This window comes from Lepidochelys olivacea (assembly GCF_965140295.1).
Source record: "Lepidochelys olivacea isolate rLepOli2 genome assembly, chromosome: 9".
Lineage (NCBI taxonomy): Eukaryota > Metazoa > Chordata > Testudines > Cheloniidae > Lepidochelys > Lepidochelys olivacea.
The window spans coordinates 9,363,624-9,388,558 of NC_140419.1; the positions used below are offsets into that span (position 1 = coordinate 9,363,624).

Genomic DNA, 24,935 nt, shown 5'->3' on the forward strand with positions numbered 1-24,935 from the left:
TGCTCTGCTCCTGCCCGCAGACGCTGCCCCCGCAGCTCCCATTGGCCACGGTTCCCGGCCAATGGGAGCGTGGAGCTGGTGCGGAGGGCGGGGGCAGCATGTGGGGCCCCATGGCCCCCCACCTAGGAGCCAGAGCTGCTGGCTGCTTCTGGGGTGCAGCGCGGAGCTAGGACAGATAGGGACTAGCCTGCCTTAGCTCTGCAGCACTGCCACCCGGACTTCTACTGGCCCGCTCGGTGGTGCTGAGCGGAGCCACCAAGGTCCCTTTTCGACCAGGCATTCCAGTCAAAAACCGGACACCTGGTCACCCTAGCTGCACCACACCCTTTGGGGCAGGGCCAAGAGTGGTGGAGGAGGTTCTCAGCCGGTGTCGGAATACATTTCAAATATTTCTTACCTAGCTAGACCAGTCAGAGCAAGCGATGCCTTTTTCTGCCCCTTCAGCAGAAGTCAATTCTAAGATTCAATTTCATTCCTTTGCTCTTGGGAGCAACTGAAAGTGGGAAGGATTTTTAAGCCAGACTCTTTTAAATCACTTTAACCATTACCTAACTCAAACTAGTACTGAGCATTTTGGAGAAAGGATGCCTTTGTTAAAGGTCCACCACACCAGTTCTTCAATTAGCGTGTGAACGTTCACAACAAACACAATAACATGGGGATGGGTGAGCGTTTTCCAGGTTTTCTTCCATGATCATAACAAAAACTCAGAAACTCATCCATTTGCAGATCACTTATCAACTATCCTCATTAAATTCTAGAGTCAGCAGCACCCCAATGAGATAAATTAGGCAGTTCACACTGCTCCAAGCCATTGTTACAGAACTGTCAGAAGATTCATACAGACATCAGATTATGCCTGGTTCATAGCGTGTAGGTTTTCTTTGCAAGGATTTGACACTTACACCAACATTTTCAAACTTGGGTGGCCAGGGCCAGGTTCTCAAATCCACATGTAGGCACCTAGATAAAAGTGGCCTGATTCTCAAAGGTGCATTTCTCTCTGTAAATGCAATCCTCCTTTTCATCCCGCCAAGAGATTGTTTTCATCCAGTGAAAACAGGTCTGAGAGTTCTTTTCCCCCCATTCTGGTGTTAAAGTAATTCTCACTTAGGTGACCTCATCTGGGTTTTGAGCACTTCTATCCATTTTTTCCTACCATCGTGCTGCTTTTCATTGGTGATAGGGGAACCACAAATGGTTCAGAGTTTTGACGTTTGGCTGCTTTCAAACCGGAAATCTCCTGAGGTTTACAGTATTTCCTGATTCCAAATGCTCTGGTGTACCAATTCCTTGGCTGAATAGCCATCAGCACGGAAAGAATTCAGACCTACCCCAAAATTGCAGACTTCTGTCTTTCACACTAAAAGAGAATCTCTCCATTACCTGTAGTAGTCTCCGGCCTTATGGGTCACATCCGCAGCTCATATGAATGGGTCTATCTCGATTGAAGTCACAGGGTCTATGGTGATTTATACCAGTGAGGGTATAGCCTTATATATCCCTTTGTAGGAGCAGCCACTAGGGGTGACATGAACACAAACATACACAGGCAGGTCCAGTTCAGCAGGGACAACCTTCCTTGGGCTATTTTAGGACTTCTGCTTTTGATTGTGGTCGGAAGTGGCACCTTGAAATACAAATGTCACCCCCAAACTAATTCCGTTCTCATTCCAGCCAGCCCATCCGCCCACTGATTATTAAACTTTAGGGCCATCATTCCGTGTATGCCTATCATATTTCACAGGCTTCTGTCATCTCAGGGTATGTCTACACTTCAAATACTAGAGCTATTGCTTCAGTATAGACCAGTGGTTCTCAACCTATTTACCACTGTGGGCCGCATATGCAGCTCTCTATGTATTATGTGGGCTGCATCCATACAGTATATATATACTACCTGTATGGCCCTGAGGGTGTCACATGAGCCACCGCTGTGTGCTGATTGGGCTGCAGGTGGCTCATGGGTTGAGAACCGCTGGTGTAGACTCTGCCTACGCCAACAGAAAGGGTTCTTCTGGCAGTGTAGATAATCCACCTCCCCAGGAGGGGGTAGCTCAGGGTGACAGAAGATTTCTTCCATCAACCTAGCATCAGTGTTGAAGAGCCAAGGAAAGCCTTTAATACTTGAAGTCTTGCACTTCTTGCAAAAAAAGTCCTGACCATTTCCTTACAGGGGTCTTCTGCACAGTCTTGGCAACACAAGATGTGTTTGGTCTGCAGTATAGAAGTGTGTCGGAAGGCCAGCTGAAGTTTATTCAATCTGAGTTCTTGACCGTATATATGGTATAATGTCAACTTTTTGGCTATGCATTACTTTGGCTTCAGCAATTGCATCTAAAACACAGGGGCATCCAAATAGGAAAGTCCAGGGGTTAGAGCAGAGGACTGGGAGACCAGCATTCCTAGTTTCTGTTACCTGCTATGACCCTGACTCTGTGACATTCAGCTGCTCCCTGTGCCTTTGCTGAGCCATCTTCATATGGATATACTCCAGTCTTTCCCGTCCCTATACAACTCCAATACGTGAGACCTGGCTCTCTTCTGGGCTCTGAGCAGATGGGAGCAGTTATCCATTGACTAACGAGGGTTTTGTGTTGATTACATGGCACAGGAGATTCAAGACCAAAGACTTGTCTGTACAATGTGTTAGTCCGCACTAGAGGGATGTAAATTCTACTGCATGCCAGGGTGTTGTGCAGTATCTGGCCGGTGTAGACCCGGAGTTCCCTAGTGCATGTTAATGTAGGCCCATTTCAAACAGGACTACTTTAATGTGCATGAGGGAACACTGAGTCATGTCAGTTCGTGTGCGACACGCTAGTGCGCACTAGAATTTGCACCTCTGCAGCATGGACTAATGCACCGTTCAGACAAATCCTTAACGGTACTGAATGAAAGGGAGACTGTTTACTGAAGCCACTGGAAACAGACCCTGTAGTGCTCTCTGGCTGCCAGACTACCAAAGTTTGTATGGCCTATGCCAGGAAGAGTGTAACAAGCCTTGTCTGGGACTCAGCAGTTATGGAAAAGGACTGCAGAGTGCCACGTAATGAAGCACCTACGCCACTTCGTGCACCACGTAGTGATGCCTTGGTGGTCTCCTATCCCAGAGCTTGACCCGACCACACTTAGCTTGTGAGATCTGATGGGAGCACAAGTTCACATGGCTAGATTCCTGATTATAAGCCACTACCCTCCATTCTATGATGCTATGATTTCCTTCTTTCAAAAACAACACTTTCATTATGTGATTGCAGCAGGAACAACACAGATAAACTTTTTGCACTTTTATATGATAGATTATGAGAGTGCTGCATTTGCTCCACTGATTTTGGAGGACCGATTACAGAAAGTTCGGTGGTACAAAAGTGCTGGCTATTCTTAGGCGAAAGCAGGTGTGCATTAGAATGGAGGACCACTGGTAAGATGCTGTTCCTGAAATGCAGAAAGATTAATAACGTGCTGTGCAAATATGCTGTTTAAAAGAAAGAGTGTTGCTGCCCTCCTTCTGTTTGATCTGCTGTTTCACATGTTGTAATTATCTGTAATTACTGTCAGAAAAGAATCCAGTCTGTCAGTTCTGACAATAACAGAGCCTGTTAATAAATCACAAGCTCCTTAGAGAAAGTGTCATGAAGTGTATTAGCAGAGTTCCATTTTCTTAGCAAACCTAGGTAAGGGCCCAGTCTGCTTCCACTGAAATCAGTGGCAACACTCCATTCGACTTCAATGGAAGAAGGATTACGTCTTAAAATAGACAGCTGGCTAATGCAAAGCAAATTTGTTTACTTTCTTGTTCATCTTTAGTCTATGACTTTTGGGTGAGTGAAGGGAAAAGGGGCTAGAGCTGAGTGTTGGGATTTTTTTTTTTAAATAGCTGTTTTCTTGTTGCCTTGTGCAGTCTTGTAGTTGCCAAATTGAAAAGTGCCCATTCTGTGATATGAATTCAGAATCTGAAAATCAGGTCACCTATAGCCCCAAAGTTAGGTTTTGTAAGAATACGCTTCAACAAAATCTCAGACCAATACAAATGTTCCTATGCATGTTTTAATTAATTTCCAATAGAACTAGTGTTTTAAACAAACAAACCTTCCCCTTTCCTGTTTGCAGCCCAAACATCACTACATTGTGCTAGTGGATGAGAATCTGAAACTGACTAGTCCGGTAGTAAAGGCAAGAAGCAAACAAGGAGCATATGACGTGTTTGCAAATTAGATTTAAAAATTAGTTAGTTACTTAACAGTCTCTGTTCTTGTCTAAAGAAAAGGAGTACTTGTGGCACCTTAGAAACTAACAAATTTATTTGAGCATAAGCTTGAAGGAGTCTGGGCACCGAACAATTTAATTTAAGGAATCACCCATAATGTGCACTGGCAGACACAGAATTTTCTATGAACACTTCATCGGATGCATTCAGTGGAAAGCGAGCTGTAGCTCACGAAAGCTTATGCTCAAATAAATTGGTTAGTCTCTACGGTGCCACAAGTCCTCCTTTTCTTGTTGCGAATACAGACTAACACGGCTGCTACTCTGAAACCTGTTCTTGTCTAGTAACCCAGCTGGGACATTTGTGTTTTATACATACTGTTTTTTCCACTGATTTGCACCTTGCACAGTTGTTTATGCCAGTGCAATTTGAGTGTATAAAATGCTACCACATCCGGATGGCACCTTTTTACGCTCCGTTTGCACAGTTGTAAATGACACAAGATGCATTGTAGGGGAGAATCCTATCCAGGATTTTTTTTTTTACGCTGACAGTGTCCCTGTAATTGACGCACAAACTGAATAATAACCCTTGAATAAAAAGATGCATGCTATGTGGAATTAATTGGCTGCAAAGGCTTTGTTTGACACATTAGTTTGACACTAAAGTCTGAAAACCAGCTGTTTTGCAGCCTCACCAATGATTGAGGTGCTAAAGTGACGAGCTAGAGAGACAAAAAGTCGGTGTGTCTGTTGAAGGCTATCTCTTGGCTATGTTACAATGTGGGAGTGAAACTGGGGGTCAGGGCCCTGTCCATCACAGATGGAAAACACTACAATCCACAAATGATGACTTAATGATGGCTAAGAAAAATGGAAATAGCCTCAACCTGGTCCTCATTTGGTGAGCACCAAAGAACATCGTTCAGAGAGACAAGGTGGGTGCGGTAATGTCTTTTATTGGACCCACTTCAGCTGGTGAGAGAGACGCTGTTTCCAGGTCCACAAAGCTCTTCTTCAAGCCTGGGAAAACATTCAGCACAGTTCAGCAGACCTGGCAATCTCTATACAAGAGAATCCAGGAAACCTAAGTGAAGGGAATGCAGCAGGTTAGGGTTGTGCCTCTCAGCTGGGGGCTGAGAAGTGGAAGTGCTGATTCTCTGATATTTCTTAATTCTCCCTGCTGTCTTCTTGAAGTCCTCCTCTGGGTTCCAGTGACACTCTGCTGGATTGTGGACAAGCTGGTTATATGCATGTCAGAGAAAGGGATGGTCCAGTGGTCTGAGCACGCCCCACATCCCAGCCCCTGCTGACCTCGGTGGCCCGCGCTCTTCACCTTTGCTCTTCTCAGTCCCGTGACGCTTTCTCCTTCTTGGCTTCCTGCCTCAGTTGTGCTGCCCCCTATCCCGGGAACAGCCTCCTGCCTTGTCCTGGTCTGCCGTGCACCCCCTTGCTCCTCTCAACCTCGCCTCCAACCACTCAGGAATACTCCCCTTGCTCTCCTCACCAACAACCTTCCCCCCTGCCCCAGCTCAGCTCCTGGATGCTGGCTCTGGCTTATTTATTTAGCTTGGGGCGGTTAATTCTTTTGACCAGTGCATGAGACTCAGTTTTCATCAGCTCTGCCCAGGTGCGCAGGGGCTGGGCACAGTTCCAAGGGGGCACGCGGGTACTGTGCCCATATGGGGTGAGCTGGCTGGGGCCACAGGCCAGCACAATCTGCACCGAGTTGTTAAGAGATGCAAACAGGATGGGGAGCTCTGAGGGTGTCCAAGCCTGGGAGACGAGACCGAGCTCCTGTCAGCTTTTAAGGAGGGGCTGGGGGGGAAGCTGTGCACTGCCCTACACACCAGTACTTTAACTCCTGGCTGCACTCATTCAAAGGGTGAGAGAGCTGTGGACGCTCGGTTGGCGCCCTGGCTTCGCAGCTGCGCTCTATAGCCCTTTGTTTGTCCAGTCTGGGACAAACTCCTCACTCCAGCAATGCACAGAGCATAAAGGTCTCATAAGGGACAGGGAGAGCAGTCCCTTAGGTGCAGGTCCAGCGGGAATCAACCCTGAGCTGTTCCATCTCACAAGCGTCAGTGTTGGGGTGTGGTGGGGGCAGGCCCAGGTTCTGTATCTGCTGAGCATAAATCTGAGCAGCTGGGGGCCTCTCTAACTTGGGCTGGATGGCCATGTCAGCCACCAGAATAGCCCAGAAGCCAGAGGGAGCAAAAGCGGCTACAGGCCACCTTTGCTCCCCGTCTCTTGGTCTGCGTCTTTTGCACTGCACTTCCTGGAAGTGCAGGGCAGAATTTCACACCATGTGGAGTCACTCTGGATTCACCCCGGTATAAGTGATGTTAGAATGAAGTACTGGGAGGTGCTGTGCACCAAGCCATAGGATGTACTTAGCCTGCTTTGGGCCGAATTCCACAGCACTTACTCAGTCCTCATGCCAGTAGATCTTCAGTGGAAATTTTGCCTGAGTAAGGACAGTAGGATCTGGCTCATGATGGTCCCATTGGTTTTTAATTCATGTCCTCAGCCCTCCCAGTGACTTTAGTCATGGGTGCCTGGGCCCCTGACTGGACAACAAAGGGCTGCCTGGAACAAATTTGTGTAGTGTTGTGACTCTGTCTGCCAGGACGCAATGCTACTTGTTCAAATTTGAGTGGGGGGACCCCCACCCCATCAGGACAGAGGAGTGGCCAGGCCCGGTTTCAGTGAGGGGCATTGCAACCTGGGGCACAGTGTTGCAACGCCACTCAAATTTGGGGCAGCTGGTCTAGTAAACTGGGCCCACTTCTTAGCAAAATTCTGGTTGTGCCCCTGTCTTCAGGACAAATCACATTAACATAAGCCCTCCCCATGGCTCCCTAGAAAGGTTGCAGTTGGCCCGTTCAGAATCTGCAGAAATTAGCATAAAGATGTGAAGGCAGTGAACACTGCAGCAAGGCCTGTGTAATTTAAAAAAAGAAATTGACACTCCCGGCATTTTGAGACGGCTGGAAATCGTCTGCCAGAAACAGAGGGCGCTTTGCAAGCTCTTCTTGTGTGTAATGAGCTTCCCTCCCCTGTCATTAGCTCGTTAAATAAACTGACAGCAGGATTTTTCCTTGTAATCCATCTCCCCAGAAGCTATTGCTGATTCAGATATGGGTGAGGCTGAGGCAGACCATTTCTCATGTGTTTCCACTGCCAGTTGTCACATCGTATGCCTGATGTTCTGAGTCTTCCAGCATAATAATAATGCTTAGCATTTTCTGGTCCCAAATCTGTCCTCACTTACACCTGAGCAGTCTCACTTGTTTCAGTGCAGGGAAGCATCCGAGTGCAGATTTCAGTTTTCCTTCTTCTCCACATACTACTTAATCCATGAATTCTCCAAACACTCCTATGCACCAGTAAGTGGTGTCATCCCCTTTTCAGAGAAAAGGAGATCGAGGCAGAGAGATGCTAGGTGATCACAGAGCGTTGGTTTCAGAGTCCTTTTCAGAACCCAGGAATTCCTGGCTCTTAGTCCTCTGCTCAGATTGCTAGGCTACATGGCTGTCTCCTAAGATAACTTTATGATGTACTTTTCCCCATCTCAGAAGCATGGATGACCTCTTCAGGCAATGGGCCAAATTCCTTGGCCTCATTAATTCTGCTTTGCGCACACACTTTGAAGCTGGTTTAACTGGATTTCCCTTATGTAAAGAAATCCTCTAGTAGCACAGACCTTGCTACGTCGGCTCTATCTCCCCACTGCCTTGCTGCCCCTGGCAGAGGAGATGTGGCTGAGGAAAAGATGATGTTGGCTTGATTGCCCATGCACTGCACTGATCCTCAGATGACCAAACTCCTTCGGGGGGTGGGGTTGTTGGAGCAGGTGCAGATTAGGGCTTGTCTACAATGGGAAATTAACCAGAATAGCTATTGCACTTTAAATTCACATCCTACTTTAATCCAAAATACCTTTCAAGAGTAGACGAACCCTTGAGCAGCTGTGGGGCTAAAATAAAATCGACTGAGGAGGGTGGAACAAGAAAGCTTGGGGTGGGGATTGATGGAGGGGTGCCAAGAGCCCCTGAGATGTGCAGTGAGCTTGGCCTAGAGAAGCAATGAATAGGGTTGCCAGCTTTCTATTGGCATAAAACCAAACACCCTAGTCCCGCCCGTTCCCTGAGGCCCTGCCTCCGCTCACTACATTCCCCCTCCTTCGGTGGCTTGCTCTCCTCCACCCTCACTCACTTTCGCTGGGCTGGGGCAGGGGGTTGGGGTGTGGAAGGGGGTGAGTGCTCTAAATGGGGTGTGCGTTCTGGAGTGGGGCCAGAAATGAGGGGTTCTGGGTGCGGGAGGGGGCTCTGGGCAGGGAGTTGGGGTGTGGAGGGGGTGAGGGCTCCAGCTGGGGGTACAGGCTCTGGGGTGGGGCCGGGGATGAGGGGTTTGGGGTGCAGGAGGGGGCTCCAGGCTGGGGGGTGGGGCTGAGGGATACGGAATGTGGGAGGTGGCTGCAGGTTGAGGCAGGGGATCGGGGTGTGGGAGGGGTGAGGGCCAGGGATGAGGGGTTCAGGGTGTGTGTGTGTGGGGGGGGGCTCTAGGCTGGGTTAGGGGGTTGAGGTGTAGGGGGGATGAGGGCTCTGGGCTGGGGGTGCAGGCTCTGGGGTGCAGGAGGGGGGCTGTGGGTTTGGGGAGGCTCAGAGCTGGGGCTTAGGGTGCAGGAGGGGGTACGGGCTTTGGGGTGGGGCTGGGGATGAGTGGTTTGGGGTGCAGGGGGGTGCTCAGACCATTGGGCGTGCAGAGCTGGTGCTCAGGATGGAGGCAGCGTGCAGACACCTGAGGCCCCCTGCCTAGGAGCCAGACCTGCTGGCCACTTCCGGAGCGCCGTGCGGTGCCCCCGGACAGGTAGGGATTAGCCTGCCTTAGCCCTGTTGCACCGCAGACTGGACCTTTAACGGCCCAGTCGGCAGTGCTGACCGGAGCCGCCAGGGTCCCTTTTCGACCGGGCGTTCCAGTCGAAAACGGGACCCCTGGTCACCCTATGAAGTGTGTTGGATTTCCTATGACATTACCCGTCTTGCCCACAAGATGTCACCATATATTCTCTCTGCAACTAAACACCCAGTGGTTTGATGCGCTTCAGCCTCATAAGCAAGCCCATGAACAGAATCTGGATCAGTGCAGATTGCGGCAACAATCTGCCCAGGGAAAAGTCTGATTAATTGTGGATGGTGACATATTCCAGCCCACCGCTGCCTACGGATAAATTGGATGTGATGGAACCAGCAGGGAACTGAGGTTTGCCATCAACCAGGGTTAATGTGAAGTCCGTGGCCTATAAGTAAGTTCAGTGCAGCACTGATTATAATCACTTTTGCTTGCTGTCTGGCTGAGATCCAATTTAATAGCTGTGGGACTGTATTCTCCCCTGGCAGGAAGCGTCTACTGGATGAGTTAATACAGTAGGTGGTCTTTTCCATCTGTAACTAAAATGATCCTATGGATTAGAAGGGAGCAAAAAGAGGTCAACATTTGAGAATGTCCTAACAAAGCCACCCCTTTACCAAGCATCTAGACTGAAAAACTGCTTTTATGCAGAACTCCCGGAGACTGACTTGGGGAGACAAGAGGAAGCATTTGTCAGGCTCTCTGGAGTGGCTCATGACTGTGAGTGCCTACCTCAGGCCAGACTGTCAGAAAACAGGGCAGATACCCCAAACTGATGGTGTGTTCTGTAATTAGATTTCACTGAGCCAGTCTTACCATGAAGTCACAGACAATCCTTAGACTCTCCAGTCTATCTTGCCAGTCAGACAAACTGGACTTTATAATAAAGCTTCGCTTATACCAAAAATCCCATCACATTCAGGTTGCTTCCAGTCCCAAGAGACCAGTCACTTACCCCAGATCAACTGGCACTCTAGATCTTACACCAAAGACAACGTTGGCAGCCAATTTTCTAGTAACTAACTAAAGGTTTATTAGCTAAGAAAAGGAAATGAGAGTTTTTGAGAGGTTAAAGCAGGTAAAATATATGCACAGTAAGTCATAGTTTGTCATTCCAAATGGTGACAGTGATCTAATAAATTGCCAGTTTCCCAAAAGTCTTTTCAGGGTACCCAGACTATCTCTGGGGATTCATAGATTCATAGATATTTAGGTCAGAAGGGACCATTATGATCATCTGCTTTGCATTTAGAAAAGGAGGACTTGTGGCACCTTAGAGACTAACAAATTTATTAGAGCATAAGCTTTTGTGAACTACAGCTCACTTTAGTATATTTCCCTGTAAGAGTCCACACAGTCCCGAGATGCAGGATCTTTCCTTGAATCCAGCTTCTTCTCACAGAAAAAAGATGACAATATCTCTACCCGCGTAGGCTTTTCCTTTGATGACAGAGAATGAGGAATGCGTTTTTAATCTTTAAACTCCGATGATCACACACAATGACCCTGTGCTTTGAAATTAGCACTTTTCTATTAAAGTTCTTCATTTGCATTCCTGAAGGCTTCTTTCTTGGTTTATGGGTTATTTAGTTACAGGGTTAAAACAATATCAGTGTTTGCTACTGCATTATAAAGGGGACGCAGATAAGTGAAAACAATGCATGTAACATCCCTCTAGTTTTTATGAAGTTTAAACACCAAATACACTCTTATACATTTAACAATCACTTTGATCTGTACTGATACACCTGAATTGGCCTGGGGCTGTGTCATAAGCTGACACCTGGTCTGCCAGCGTCACAGTGTTATGTTAATGAAACAGTTAATGTGTTGAGAAGCTGGCCTGGATGGGGATCACTGGTGGGACAAATGAGGGTGCATTCAAACTCAGTCACGTTCTCATTCAATATTGTCTTAAAGAGGGCCAGATCCTCCACTGGTGTAGTGCATCTCCGTGGAAGCCAATGGAATGAGGCCGGTTTATGCTGGCTGAGGATCTTTGAAACCCATAGTTTCCAGCCAAAGTGTGGGGCCAGCCTAGGTGAGAAGGACATGGAGCAGGAGTATGTACCTGGCAACCTAATGGCAAGTATGGCAGACAGAAATAGCCTGAGCTCTTTCTGAAACTAAACATGATGTAAAATGGGCCACTTCCAGGATGCCCTCCCCCACCCTGAGGGCAGATCTCTTCCTTCCCCAAACAGAGGAGTGAGGTCAAACTTCCTCTCTCTCCAGCATCCCACAGATACCTCTCCACAGCTTGTCCGCCGTGAAGGGGGCACTCATGGGCAGCGTGTGAACCGCAGGCTGGGGGAGGCTAGCCCCCAGCCCCGCCCCTTCAGCCCAAGGCCATGCCCCTTCCACACATTCCCACTGCCGGAGGGGGCCCCTCCCCCTGCAGCTACTGGCCCACACCCTAGGCTAGCCTCCCCTGCCCTGGAGTGCCAGAAGGGCGGGTGGCATGGCCCCAGCCCTGGAGCGCAGGGAGGGCATGTGGCCCAAGCCCCCAGCGCGGGAGGGCAGATGGCATGGTCCCAGCTCAAGCTGGGGCTGCTGCTCAGGGGGACTGGAGCCTCACCGCCACGCTCAGAGCAGGCAGGAAGCAGGAGGGGCGCCCTGGGGGTGGGACCACGCCTGGCAGTTTGGGGAGGCACAGCCTCCCCCAGCCTATGATTCCCGCTGCCGATGGGGGCACTGATCCCCTAGCTAAAACCTGCTGCACTTTGGGGGCTGGGCCAAGGCAGGATGGGGAAGAGCAAAGAACTTCCCGCCCTCTGTTGCTCACGCCAGTTTCTGGGTGGCGATGTATTAACCGCTGGCTGCAGCTCCCCTCTGTGACTGCAGCTAAAGACAGCTTGGCTCCTCTAGGGGCCAGACTGCCAAGTTGGGGAGAGAGGGGGGCCTGTAGGGCAGCATGGAGGCAGGAGCTGTGGGAGGATGATGGGGACTCTTCCACAGAATGCATTGGGTTTGGCAAGCCCTGCCCCAAAGGGATAATTCCCTGGAAACTCCCCAAGGAGAAGGCCACAGCGTTTACCTTTAGGCAGGAACGATGTGGAGCACAATCCGGGCTGAGGCAGATCTTTCCTCGTCTCAGAGAGATAGGAAGGAGTGCTGCAGGGTTTAACCCTTTACTGGGTTTGCAGTCAGGACCAAATAGCTGATTTTATCGAGATGGGCAGAGGGAGGGGAGGGACTCACTGAAGATCCTTAGCTGCAATTATAGGATGGGACACCTTCAGTAAAAACCCTGAACGTTCTCACTCCCTTACTTATTGCCATCCTGTTTGTCTGTACTTTCACTTAAGCTCTTATTCCGCACCAGTTGAAGTCAGTTGAAAGAATCCCATTAACTTTAATGGGTTTTGGATTAAATCCTTATTCCTCCGCACAGCTGCAGAGCTGCTAATCCGGAAACCGGGTTTGGGGACTGACCTGGGGATTCATGCTTTGTGCAGTGGACACTAGGCCCTTCAGAAGAGTGACAAGCCTGATTGCTAAGTTACTATCCTACGCTATGTATGTCACTATATTAGTGGCGTAATTCCCCATTGAGCTGAGTAATGTAACAGGAAAACCAGAGATGGACGTGGGCCACAAAGCTGAGATCTCCACCCAGACTTCCCTAAAGTTTGGGGGGAGGTTGGATCCTGGGTTTGGATCAGCCCATCCTAGAGACGGGAGCCAGGCATGAAGTGGACCTGGAGGTTCCTCAGACAGGTCTGGGCCTGTACAAGGAGGGGTGGGTGGGTGTGTGTGTTGATTGAGCAGTTAATAAAGGGGTGGATAGATAGTAAGCAAAACTTGTTGATTAGTTTAAAGCACCCCTCTTTGAGTATTTTTGTGAATGAAAGCCCCAAAGCTTGGTTTGTTCCTGGAATTTTATTATTCAAATATTATTTAATATTTAGCATTCTGAGGCCCTAGTCAGGTTCAGCATCCACATCCCATTATTCTAGGTACTGCACAAATACATAGGGAGACCCCAAGGAGCTTACAGTCACCAACCAAGACTGCAGGTATCTGTGAATCCTGAAAACTTCACAAATGATCACTTGAGACAGAGGCAAAGCCGTGAAGTGACTAGACCAAGGTCACATAACCATTCAGTGGCAGAGCCAGGAACAGACCCCATGGGCCAGATTCTAAGCTGGTGTAAATTGGCATAATGGAGCTACATTGATTTATACAAACTGAGAATCTGCCCCCAGATCTCCTGTGTCCCAGTCTGGAGCCTTATCCACAGGATCACACCTCTTCTCAGTGAGGAACATGCTAACGTTTCATGACACACTGTGCATTGGCTGATCCTCTGCTCTCAGGACGTTTCTAACCTCTTGAAAACTTCTCTTATTTGCAGGAGGCAGAGGGAAGGACGGGGCACCCATTATAACTTTCCCAGAGTGTGCGGGGTTCAGCGATATACCCGACGAGGATTTTCTGAACGTTCTGACGTATTTAACCAGCATTCCCAGGTGAGCCAAAGCACAAAGGCCTGCTGTCTCCCTGCAGTTTCACTTCCCGAGTGGATCACTGCTTTACTTTGTGTTCACCGTTTTAGAACTTCTGAGAGGTTGCAGTCTGGTGGCCCTGCAGAACCAGGGCCGCTAGTCATCCAGCATGGAATTCACCCCTGTGCAAAAGACCAGGTCACGGCCTATGTACGACTTAAGTCCCACTTCAGTCATGCATAGACCTGGAGCAGGTTTTCTGCACAGGAGTGAATTTCACCCACACACAACAGGTACAGCGCAGGCTTCCCCAGGCGGCCCTGCCCTCTTCTTCACACACAACAGAGGAAGAACCAGAGCTCTGACTCTGCATGTGTGCTTTATGGCAAGATTACAGAAGGTGGGAACTGCCAGGGGCGAGACTGGTGCACTGCAAAGCCTTGCTACTCTGCAGTTTGTTAATTCACCCTCAGCAACTGTCTTTCCCTATTTCCCAGCACAGAGTGAGTAGCAGAGGGCTATAGTATGGTCTTTACACAATATACTACAATCGTGTGGCTATACACACTAGAACAATCTTGCTGTAAATGTTATAGCATTGGTAGGAGATCGTTATTCATTTTGCTGTCAAAGTCAAGGGAGACATCTAGGTAGAAAACAATTTGACCAGGAAGAGGGGTATAGGCTATTAGATTGTGGGGAAGGTTACATATGGTTTCACCAGATAGTGTACGGTGCATTTTGAAAAGAAATACATTCTGCTTGTCGAGATGTTCAGCATATAAAATGCTTCATTGCCACAGAGCAGAAGATAAAGATTGATCAGTATCCATTCCAGGCAGAGGAGGAGGTTCTGCCTTTGCAGGTCAGTGTAGTGGGGTGGCTGCCCCACTCCAAGATAAAAGTTGGCCCTGATAAGAGGGCTGTGGCTGGGAAAAGCAGTGAGAGCAGCTGAGTGAGTAGCTGACCACAGGTGTGGTCAGCTCAGTCAGGCCCCAGCTGGCCCTGATAAGAGGGCTGTGGGCCAGGAGCTGGGAGAGTCTCACTCCAGCCCTGGGGTGGGAAGAGCTAGCTGCCTGAGAGCAAGGTACCTGAAGTAGAGCAGTGCTGGGGAAGGGTAAGAGGAGCTGGGGAGCTCCAGACTGGTAAACCCCCAGGCTGTAGGCCGTGGTGAAGGCCTACAGAGGTACTGGGGCACAAAGGTGCAGCCTGGGTATAGGCAAAGGCAGCTGGTCCTAACCCCTTGCCAGTGATGAGTGACCATTACAGACTGCAGTCTGCCCCAGTGAATGGGGGACTAAATGATGACTGGCAGTAGCCACTGAGGCAAGTTGGGTTTAGAGGATTGGGGGTTCCCCTCGGAGGGGAGACCCAGAGTGTGGGGGAAAGGGGCACTGGGGGTCTGGCAGGGACGCGGGGCCTGAGGCAGGTGAGACACTGGCCGGCAGAGGGCATTCTGAGGCTGAAAAAGAGCTAATTCCCAAGATGATCAGCAGGAGGTGCTGCGCTGATGAGTCGTCGCTTCGCTACAGTCAGTTTCTGTGTGTCCTGCAGAATTCAGTAGCAGTTCTGTGTTAATCAGGCAGAAAAGATTTGTGATCACCAAAGTAAAATCATAGAATATCAGGGTTGGAAGGGACCTCAGGAGGTCATCTAGTCCAACCCCCTGCTCAAAGCAGGACGAATCCCCAATTTTTGCCCCAAATGGCCCCCTCAAGGATTGAACTCACAATCCTAGGTTTAGCAGGGCAATGCTCAAACCACTGGGCTATCCCTCCCCCCAATGAAATACGCCTTCCAATCAGGGAGATGGCATAACTAATCCTATATGACTTTCTAAATCCCCCCATGCATTACTGTACTTCTGTAACACTTACTGTGTATAGAACATGCAAAAGGGAGGTGTGTACTGGCACAGTGTAATTATTTATAAGTATGTGCTCACCTTGCAAGCCTCTGGGCACATTTACATCATTCATTGTCACCCATGTAATGCCTTGCCCCAGGTGGGTTGTTAGCAGTGGGAAGTGAACCTGGAACTTCCAAGTGTGAGATGCTATGGCCTGAGTTGAGACACCCCCATTTCCTAGCAAAGGCTGTAGCAGGCACTTTAAACTCTATGTATGACCCCACCACCACTAGAGGGGGACAGAGAGCCATAATGAATGGGCGTGGGTTACACCCGCCTCCCAACCCACTATCTGGAATAAAGAGCGTCAGTAGAAAGTCCTTTCTTAACCACTTCAGTCCATACCCAGAATTCCCTTTTAGCCCAGATCAGCCAAATGCTTCAATGAACAGATGAGCCTTGCACCTTTTCTAATGGATCCTCAAACCTGGCAACTCTCGGACTCTTAGGGTAGGTCTACAGCTCAAAACACCAAAAACCAAACCCAAAACAAGAAAAAACAAACCCCTGGTTTTGAGTCTCAGAGCCCAGGCTCCAGTGTGAAGTCTACACTGCTATTTTTAGCTCTGTAGCACAAGCCGAAGTCAGTTGACTCAGGCTCTGAGCCCTGGTCTACACTAGGACTTCAGGTCGAATTTAGCAGCGTTAAATCGATGTAAACCTGCACCCGTCCACACGATGAAGCCCTTTTTTTCGACTTAAAGGGCTCTTAAAATCGATTTCCTTACTCCACCCCTGACAAGTGGATTAGCGCTTAAATCGGCCTTGCCAGGTCGAATTTGGGGTACTGTGGACACTATTAGACGGTATTGGCCTCCGAGAGCTATCCCAGAGTGCTCCATTGTGACCGCTCTGGACAGCACTCTCAACTCAGATGCACTGGCCAGGTAGACAGGAAAAGAACCGCGAACTTTTGAATCTCATTTCCTGTTTGGCCAGCGTGGCAAGCTGCAGGTGACCATGCAGAGCTCATCAGCAGAGGTGACCATGATGGAGTCCCAGAATCGCAAAAGAGCTTCAGCATGGACTGAACGGGAGGTATGGGATCTGATCGCTGTATGGGGAGAGGAATCCATGCTATCAGAACTCCATTCCAGTTTTCGAAATGCCAAAACCTTTGTCAAAATCTCCCAGGGCATGAAGGACAGAGGCCACAACAGGGACTCGAAGCAGTGCCACGTGAAACTTAAGGAGCTGAGGCAAGCCTACCAGAAAACCAGAGACGCGAACGGCTGCTTCGGGTCAGAGCCCCAAACATGCCGCTTCTATGATGAGCTGCATGCCATTTTAGGGGGTTCAGCCACCACTACCCCAGCCGTGTTGTTTGACTCCTTCAATGGAGATGGAGGCAACACGGAAGCAGGTTTTGAGGACGAAGAAGATGATGATGAGGTTGTAGATAGCTCACAGCAAGCAAGCGGAGAAACCGGTTTTCCCGACAGCCAGGAACTGTTTCTCACCCTGGACCTGGAGCCAGTACCCGCCGAACTCACCCAAGGCTGCCTCCCGGACCCATCAGGTGGAGAAGGGACCTCCGGTGAGTGTACCTTTTAAAATACTATACATGGTTTAAAAGCAAGCATGTGAAAGGATTACTTTGCCCTGGCAATCGCGGCTCTCCTGAATGTACTCCCAAAGCCTTTGCAAAAGGTTTCTGGGGAGGGCAGCCTTATTGCGTCCTCCATGGTAGGACACTTTACCACTCCAGGCCAGTAACGCGTACTTGGGAATCATTGTACAACAAAGCATTGAACTGTATGTTTGCTGGCGTTCAAACAACATCCGTTCTTTATCTCTTTATCAGGAGAGTGAGATATCATTCATGGTCACCTGGTTGAAATAGGGTGCTTTTCTTCAGGGGACACTCAGAGGTGCCTGTTCCTGCTGGGCTGTTTGCCTGTGGCTGAACAGAAATGTTCCCCGCTGTTAGCCACTGGGAGGGGGGAGGGTTGAGGGGGTAGCCACGCGGTGGGGGGAAGCAAAATGCGACCTTGTAACGAAAGTACATGTGCTATGTATGTAATGTTAACAGCAATGTAGCCACTGTTTTATAAAATGTGTCTTTTTAAATACCACTGTCCCTTTTTTTTTCTCCACCAGCTGCATGTGTTTCAATGATCACAGGATCTTCTCCTTCCCAGAAGCTAGTGAAGATTAGAAAGAAAAAAAAAACGCACTTGTGATGAAATGTTCTCCGAGCTCATGCTGTCCTCCCACACTGACAGAGCACAGACGAATGCATGGAGGCAAATAATGTCAGAGTGCAGGAAAGCACAAAATGACTGAGAGGAGAGGTGGCGGGCTGAAGAGAGTAAGTGGCGGCTGAAGACAGGGCTGAAGCTCAAATGTGGCGGCAGTGTGATGAGACGAGGCAGGATTCAATGCTGAGGCTGCTGGAGGATCAAACCAGTATGCTCCAGTGTATGGTTGAGCTGCAGCAAAGGCAGCTGGAGCACAGACTGCCACTAGAGCCCCTGTGTAACCAACCGCCCTCCTCCCCAAGTTCCATAGCCTCCTCACCGAGACGCCCAAGAACGCGGTGGGGGGGCCTCTGGCCACCCAGCCACTCCATCCCAGAGGATTGCCCAAAAAAAAGAAGGCTGGCATTCAATAAATTTTAAAGTTGTAAACTTTTAAAGTGCTGTGTGGCATTTTCCTTCCCTCCTCCACCACCCCTCCTGGGCTACCTTGGTAGTCATCTCCCTATTTGTGTGATGAATGAATAAAGAATGCATGAATGTGAAGCAACAATGACTTTATTGCCTCTGCAAGCGGTGATCGAAGGGAGGAGGGGAGGGTGGTTAGCTTACAGAGAAGTAGAGTGAACCAAGGGGCAGGGGGTTTCATCAAGGAGAAACAAACAGAACTTTCACACCGTAGCCTGGCCAGTCATGAAACTGGTTTTCAAAGCTTCTCTGATGCGTACTGCACCCTCCTGTGCTCTTCTAACCACCCTGGTGTCTGGCTGCGCGTAACCAGGAGCCAGGCGATTTGCCTCAACCTCCCACCCCACCATAAATGTCTCCCCCTTACTCTCACTGATATTGTGGAGTGCACAGCAAGCAGTAATAACAGTGGGAATATTGGTTTCGCTGAGGTCTAAGTGAGTCAGTAAACTGCGCCAGCGCACCTTTAAACGTCCAAATGCACATTCTACCACCATTCTGCACTTGCTCAGGCTGTAGTTGAACAGCTCCTAACTACTGTCCAGGCTGCCTGTGTACGGCTTCATGAGCCATGGCATTAAGGGGTAGGCTGGGTCCCCAAGGATAACTATAGGCATTTCAACATCCCCAACAGTTATTTTCTGGTCTTGGAATAAAGTCCCTTCCTGCAGCTTTTGAAACAGACCAGAGTTCCTAAAGATACGAGCGTCATGTACCTTTCCCGGCCATCCCACGTTGATGTTGGTGAGACGTCCCTTGTGATCCACCAGAGCTTGCAGCACTATTGAAAAGTACCCCTTGCGGTTTATGTACTCGACGGCTTGGTGCTCCGGTGCCAAGATAGGGATATGGGTTCCGTCTATGGCCCCACCACAGTTAGGGAATCCCATTGCAGCAAAGCCATCCACTATGACCTGCACATTTCCCAGGGTCACTACCCTTGATATCAGCAGATCTTTGATTGCGTTGGCTACTTGCATCACAGCAGCCCCCACAGTAGATTTGCCCACTCCAAATTGATTCCCGACTGACAGGTAGCTGTCTGGCGTTGCAAGCTTCCACAGGGCTATTGCCACTCGCTTCTCAACTGTGAGGGCTGCTCTCATCTTGGTATTCATGCGCTTCAGGGCAGGGGAAAGCAAGTCGCAAAGTTCCACAAAAGTGCCCTTACGCATGCGAAAGTTTCGCAGGCACTGGGAATCGTCCCTGACCTGCAACACTATGTGGTCCCACAAGTCTGTGCTTGTTTCCCGGGCCCAGAATCGGCGTTCCACAGCATGAACCTGCCCCATTAGCACCATGATGCCCACATTGCCAGGGCCCGTGCTTTGAGAGAAGTCTGTGTCCATGTCCTGATCACTCACGTGACCGCGCTGATGTTGCCTCCTCGCCCGGTATCGCTCTGCCAGGTTCTGGTGCTGCATATACTGCTGGATAATGCGTGTGGTGTTTAATGTGCTCCTAATTGCCAAAGTGAGCTGAGCGGCCTCCATGCTTGCCTTGGTATGGCATCCGCACAGAAAAAAGGCACGGAACGATTGTCTGCCGTTGCTCTGACGGAGGGAGGGGTGACTGACGACAGGGCTTACAGGGTTGGCTTCAGGGAGCTAAAATCAACAAAGGGGGTGGTTTTACATCGATGAGTATTTCAGGCAGGTCTTCACGGAGGGTTCCAATAAGAAATGGCACACCTAATTAATTGTTCTTATTGGAACAAGCAGGTTGATCTGGCCTCTGATTGATACATGACTAGATTTACCTCTCTGCGCCTTCTCTGTGGGTGACTGCAGTGTGATCTAGAGGAATCTTTTACATCTTTGGCTGGCAGTAGACGGTGCAGAAGGACTGCAAGCCATCCACATCTCATGGCTGCTCGTCAGAAGATGGTGCAGTAGGACTGCTAGCCATCCTCATCTCTTGCCTGCCTGGCAGAAGATGGTACAGTAGGACTGCTAGCAATCCGTATCGCCTGCCTGCTCACCATAACATGGTTCAATAGGACTGACTGCAGGACTAAAGTGAATGACCTGGTCAAGTCACTTCTAATGTAGTCCCTGCACCCATGTCTGCCCAGGTGCTCCTGGCCGACGTGGCCAGGAGCACCTCGGACATGACGATGACGGCTACCAGTCCTACCTCACCATCTGCTGCCACAAGGCAAGGGGTTGCTGCTGCTGTGTAGCAATGCAGTACCACATCTGCCAGCACCTAAGAGACATACGGTGACGGTTACCTGAGCGTGCTCCATGCTTGCCGTGGTATGGCGTCTGCACAGGTAACTCAAGAAAAAGGCGCGAAACGATTGTCTGCTGCTGCTTTCACAGAGGGAGGGAGGGAACGGGGTCCTGATGATATGTATCCAGAACCACCCGCGACAATGTTTTAGCCCCATCAGGCATTGGGATCTCAACCCAGAATTCCAATGGGCAGCGGAGACTGCGGGAACTGTGGGATAGCTACCCACAGTGCAACGCTCCGGAAGTCGACGCTTGCCTCGGTACTGTGGAAGCGCTCCGCCGAGTTAATGCACTTAATGCACTTAGAGCATTTTCTGTGGGGACACACACACTCGACTATATAAAAACGATTTCTAAAAAAACGACTTCTATAAATTCGACCTAATTTCGTAGTGTAGACATACCCTGAGACTTGCTGCCACGGGGAATGTGTTTTTTGCAATGTAGTCATAGCCTGACGGGAAGTGTCTTCTAGAACCGAGGGCTCACCAGAGTTCAAATCTCAGGACTGTCAGCAGGAGTGCCTCTGCTGATCTTGTGTGTTGGGATATTGCACAGAGAGATGGGGAGTCTCTTAGATAGCGGAAATCCAGGCTTCACAGGGCTCAACGTGTGCTCATTTACTTTGGAGGCAAGTTTCATATTACCTGTCATGTACTGTATGCTTCAAATCTCTCTTTCAAATGAATCAGTCTGTCCAGTGCACTTCTATGACATGGGAGGTAGAGATATTAAGAAAGTCCAGTGTGAGCTTTTCTTAACCACCTTTTTGAGAGTGGGGATCTGTTTACTGGATGTTCTGCCCATGTAAATACTATTATTTTGCCTCATTTTCTTCCTCAAACTCCTGATTTCCTGCCCTCATCGCTCAATGCCAAGTGACACTGACACCTGAGGTAGGTTTCTATTGGTGTGTACTAAATTGAAATGATATCATTTGGTGACACTGTCTCTATTTCCCTGGCGAAGTTAAGACTCTCAGTCTGCCCCCGGCTTACTACAAATAAGAAATATATTGTCGACATACCCTAAGAAATACAAGTATCATTGTATCATCTTGCTGAAGACAGGTGATATCGTCCTGAACACCTTGGTTAAATGCAAGTTTATACAGCACATGTCTGACTCTATGCTATGGCCCACATGCCTTTGTCAAGTATCATTTTAAATCACCGCCCCCCCTCCCCCCCCAGCGACATCCAAACCTTACCTCTCTTATCAGACCCTCGTTGCTTTTCATACATCAGTAGTAACCAAGGTTACCGGCCTGCATCCCTGTCAGTAGCTTCTGCCATCTTAACCACATGTCACTGCTTTGCAAGGGTCTGCGGTGATGACTTTGAGCTAGGCACACGATGCCTCAATTTTTCCTCCATGCTGTTTTACTCTGCTCTGCTTTCCCTGCAGCATATGGTTTCTAATCTTCCCCACCTCCCCCCTTTCCTTCCTCTTCCGGATCATGCTAACTTACCAGTCTTCTCCATTTTCACCCCTGTTTCTTCTCACACAGTGTAAACAGGACATGGAGGCAAATGATCTACATCACAGTCACTAGCTAAACAGAACACTGAGTGGCCTGATTCTCATTTACACTAATGGGTGTAAAGTACAATTACGCTCACATTTATAGAAATCCTTTACTGAATTTCCCAAACCAGCTCCTATTTCGGTAATGGCACAATTCAGTATGTGTGACCTGCGAGCTTTCTTGTAGAAATATGGCAATCGCAAGTGTCATTCATTGCTATCTGCTTTGTCTCTCATTTCTGTCAGTCTAAGCAGGACTGCTTAATAAACTGTTTTATTCCAACATTAGCATGTTGGTAACTTCCACAAAGACACGTCCACTTTTCAAACATTTTGTTGTAAATCACTCGTTTCAGTGGAGTTACCCCAGATATGAAATTGGCTCTGTGTGTCAAGTTAGAATTGTTGGTACCTGAAGAATGTACAGCTATTGCAAGCTGGCTAAGTGAAGCTAAACTGGGAAGACAGAATGTGATGCTGATGGCAATGGTATATTGTCTCTGTTTCTTTGGGACAGAGCCATTTGATTTCTCTGAAATAACATCCTGGTACATGGCTTTAGCGCATCTTTCTAGGCAGAAAAATATCCTGCACTTTGCAGGGCTAGATTTTCTAAGGGCCTCTAAAAATGTACATATTGAGGGGAGAATATCCTTAATTTCTTAGTACCGCAAGTTGCATTGACTTAAATGCCAAAATCTCAGTGTTTTATTAATAGACGTATTATACATATCAATACTGGTTAGAATAATACATTATAAATAATACTGATTGTGAGTTATGGCATTGTTTTAATTGCATAGTTATTCACAAATAAACATTTTAGTTATTTGAGCTGCTCTGGTAAACAAAGGACAGCCATACTGGGCCATAATGGTCCATCTAACCCAGTATCCTGTCTTGTGACAGTATCCAGTACCAGGTGCTTCAGAGAGAATGAACAGAACAGGGCAATAATTGAGTGATCCATCCCCTGTCGTCCAGTCCCAGCCTCTGGCAGGGGAAGGTTTAGGAAAACCCAGAACATGGAGTTGCATCACTGACCATCTTGGCTGATAGCCATTGATGGACCTATGCTCCGTGAACTTGAAACCAGTTAGACTTTTGGCCTTGACAACATCCCATGGCAATGAGTTCCACCGGTTAATTGTATTGTGTGTGCAGAAGCACTTCCTTTTGTTTATTTTAAACCTGCTCCCTATTAATTTTATTGGGTGACTCCTGGTTCTTGTGTTATGTGAAGGGGTAAATAACACTTCTTTATTGAAGGGTGGTGAGGCACTGGAATGGGTTACCTAGGGAGGTGGTGGAATCTCCCTCTTTAGAGGTTTTTAAGGCCTGGCTTGACAAAGCCTTGGCTGGGATGATTTAGTTGGGGTTGGTCCTGCTTTGAGCAGGGGGTTGGACTAGATGACCTCCTGAGGTCTCTTCCAACCCTGATCTTCTATGATTCTATTCACTTTCTCCACACCTTTCATGATTTTACAAAGCTCTGCCATATTCCCCTGAGTCATCTCTTTTCTAAATTGAGCAGTCCCATTCTTTTTGATCCCTCCTCATATACGTGTGTCCAACCCTGGTCCTCTCCCTCGGTCTGAACAGAGGGACCTAAACGTCACAAGAGCCGTCTTGTATTTACTCGTTTCAATTTTCATTTAAAAAACGGATGGAGAAAGAACTAGGCTCCATTCCTTAGAAGACTGAGTCCGTACATATCAGTGTTTGAAATGAATGAATATCTGAGGCTGCCGGGGTTGTTTTGGTGAGCATTGTGTTTTGACAGCATTTAGCACCAGGAACATCTGCATTTCAGATTAGCCTCAGCCTGGGTGTTTGTTTTCAGAAGAATTTAAAATGCCTGTTAATGAATATTGGCTTATCTTTAACAAACCACGTTGCTGGTCTACTAAATGGATCTGGGATGGATCAATAAGGGTCAATTTATAGGTATCTTAATCACTAGGCCAGTGGATTGAATCCAGCTCAGGTCAGCTAAAATTTGTTATCGTCTAAAAGGCTTCTCAGTGCCCCTTTATAATGAAAGAGAAGGACTTCAAGTTGTTCAGTTTGCAGCTTCCATGTATTAGCTATGTGTATGTCAGTGAGTCTGCGATGGTGCCCTCGAGTGGCAGGAATAATAAAGGACCAAGCTACTGCAGCAAGCTAAGGAAGATCTCCCTACACATGTTCCAGTAGAGGTCTGTGGTTTTCTAAGATGAAAGATCAGAGTTTTGGCCCCTAGGTGTGTGTGAGATCAATAAGTAATTGCATATGTTCTGTGCAGCACCTAGATGGGTTGCACTGAGCAATTATTTGGGGATTTGTTTCCTTTCCACAGTGACGTGAGTGTTTCTCCACATGCCACTAAACAAAGGAGAAAAAATTAATGTGCATTAAACACACAAGGGAGGAAGTAATTGAAATCATGTGAAGAGGCCTTTCCACAAGTCAAGTGTGTTACAGTGTTTCTAATTCAAGCAGAAATTGTGCTAATGAGGGTATTCTATGAACAGTGCTGCTGAAGGGGCCTCTTCTCCTGCTGTAGTGTCAGACGTATCCCTGGAAACCTTCCCTCACTTGAAGTTACTATAACTTTCCAAACTTTTTTGTTGGCCTTGTCACTCCCCACATGCTCACCTCCAACTTCTCCCTTTCCGCTGTGGAGGCTTTCAATACACTCGAGCCAGAGAGCTTGCCAGATGTTGGTACTATAACCCAGTTTCCTGGCTTTCCATCTGTGGTGCAGCAGCATCAATCATTGTGGCGGAGAGACTGGGTCAAACCACACATCCTTGCACCTCTCCATCTGATCTGACAGGGTGCCCGTGCATAGACACTGTACGTCGCGTTCCAGCTGGAAGTTGATAGATGATTTGCCCAAACGTATCGGGACTGACTGACAAACTGTTACAGGGGATTCTAGTCCCAGTTGGCTGAAGGGTTTGATAAGATCAAACAGCATCAGTGCGCAGATCTGGGGTTAGTTCCCCCACACGCCTTCCAGTAACAGTTTAACAACAAA

General features: G+C 48.5%; 1 protein-coding gene across 2 annotated transcripts in view; it reads left to right on the forward strand.

Annotated features, from left to right (window-relative positions):
• The window catches only part of MCF2L2 (MCF.2 cell line derived transforming sequence-like 2), a 319,138-nt gene that overhangs the window by 87,271 nt on the left and 206,932 nt on the right, over positions 1-24,935 (forward strand). For both annotated transcript variants that reach the window (XM_084638977.1, XM_084638978.1), the window contains exon 3: positions 13,484-13,598. In XM_084638977.1, the coding sequence (XP_084495103.1) occupies positions 13,484-13,598 (115 nt within the window). The remainder of the gene's footprint in view (positions 1-13,483; positions 13,599-24,935) is intronic.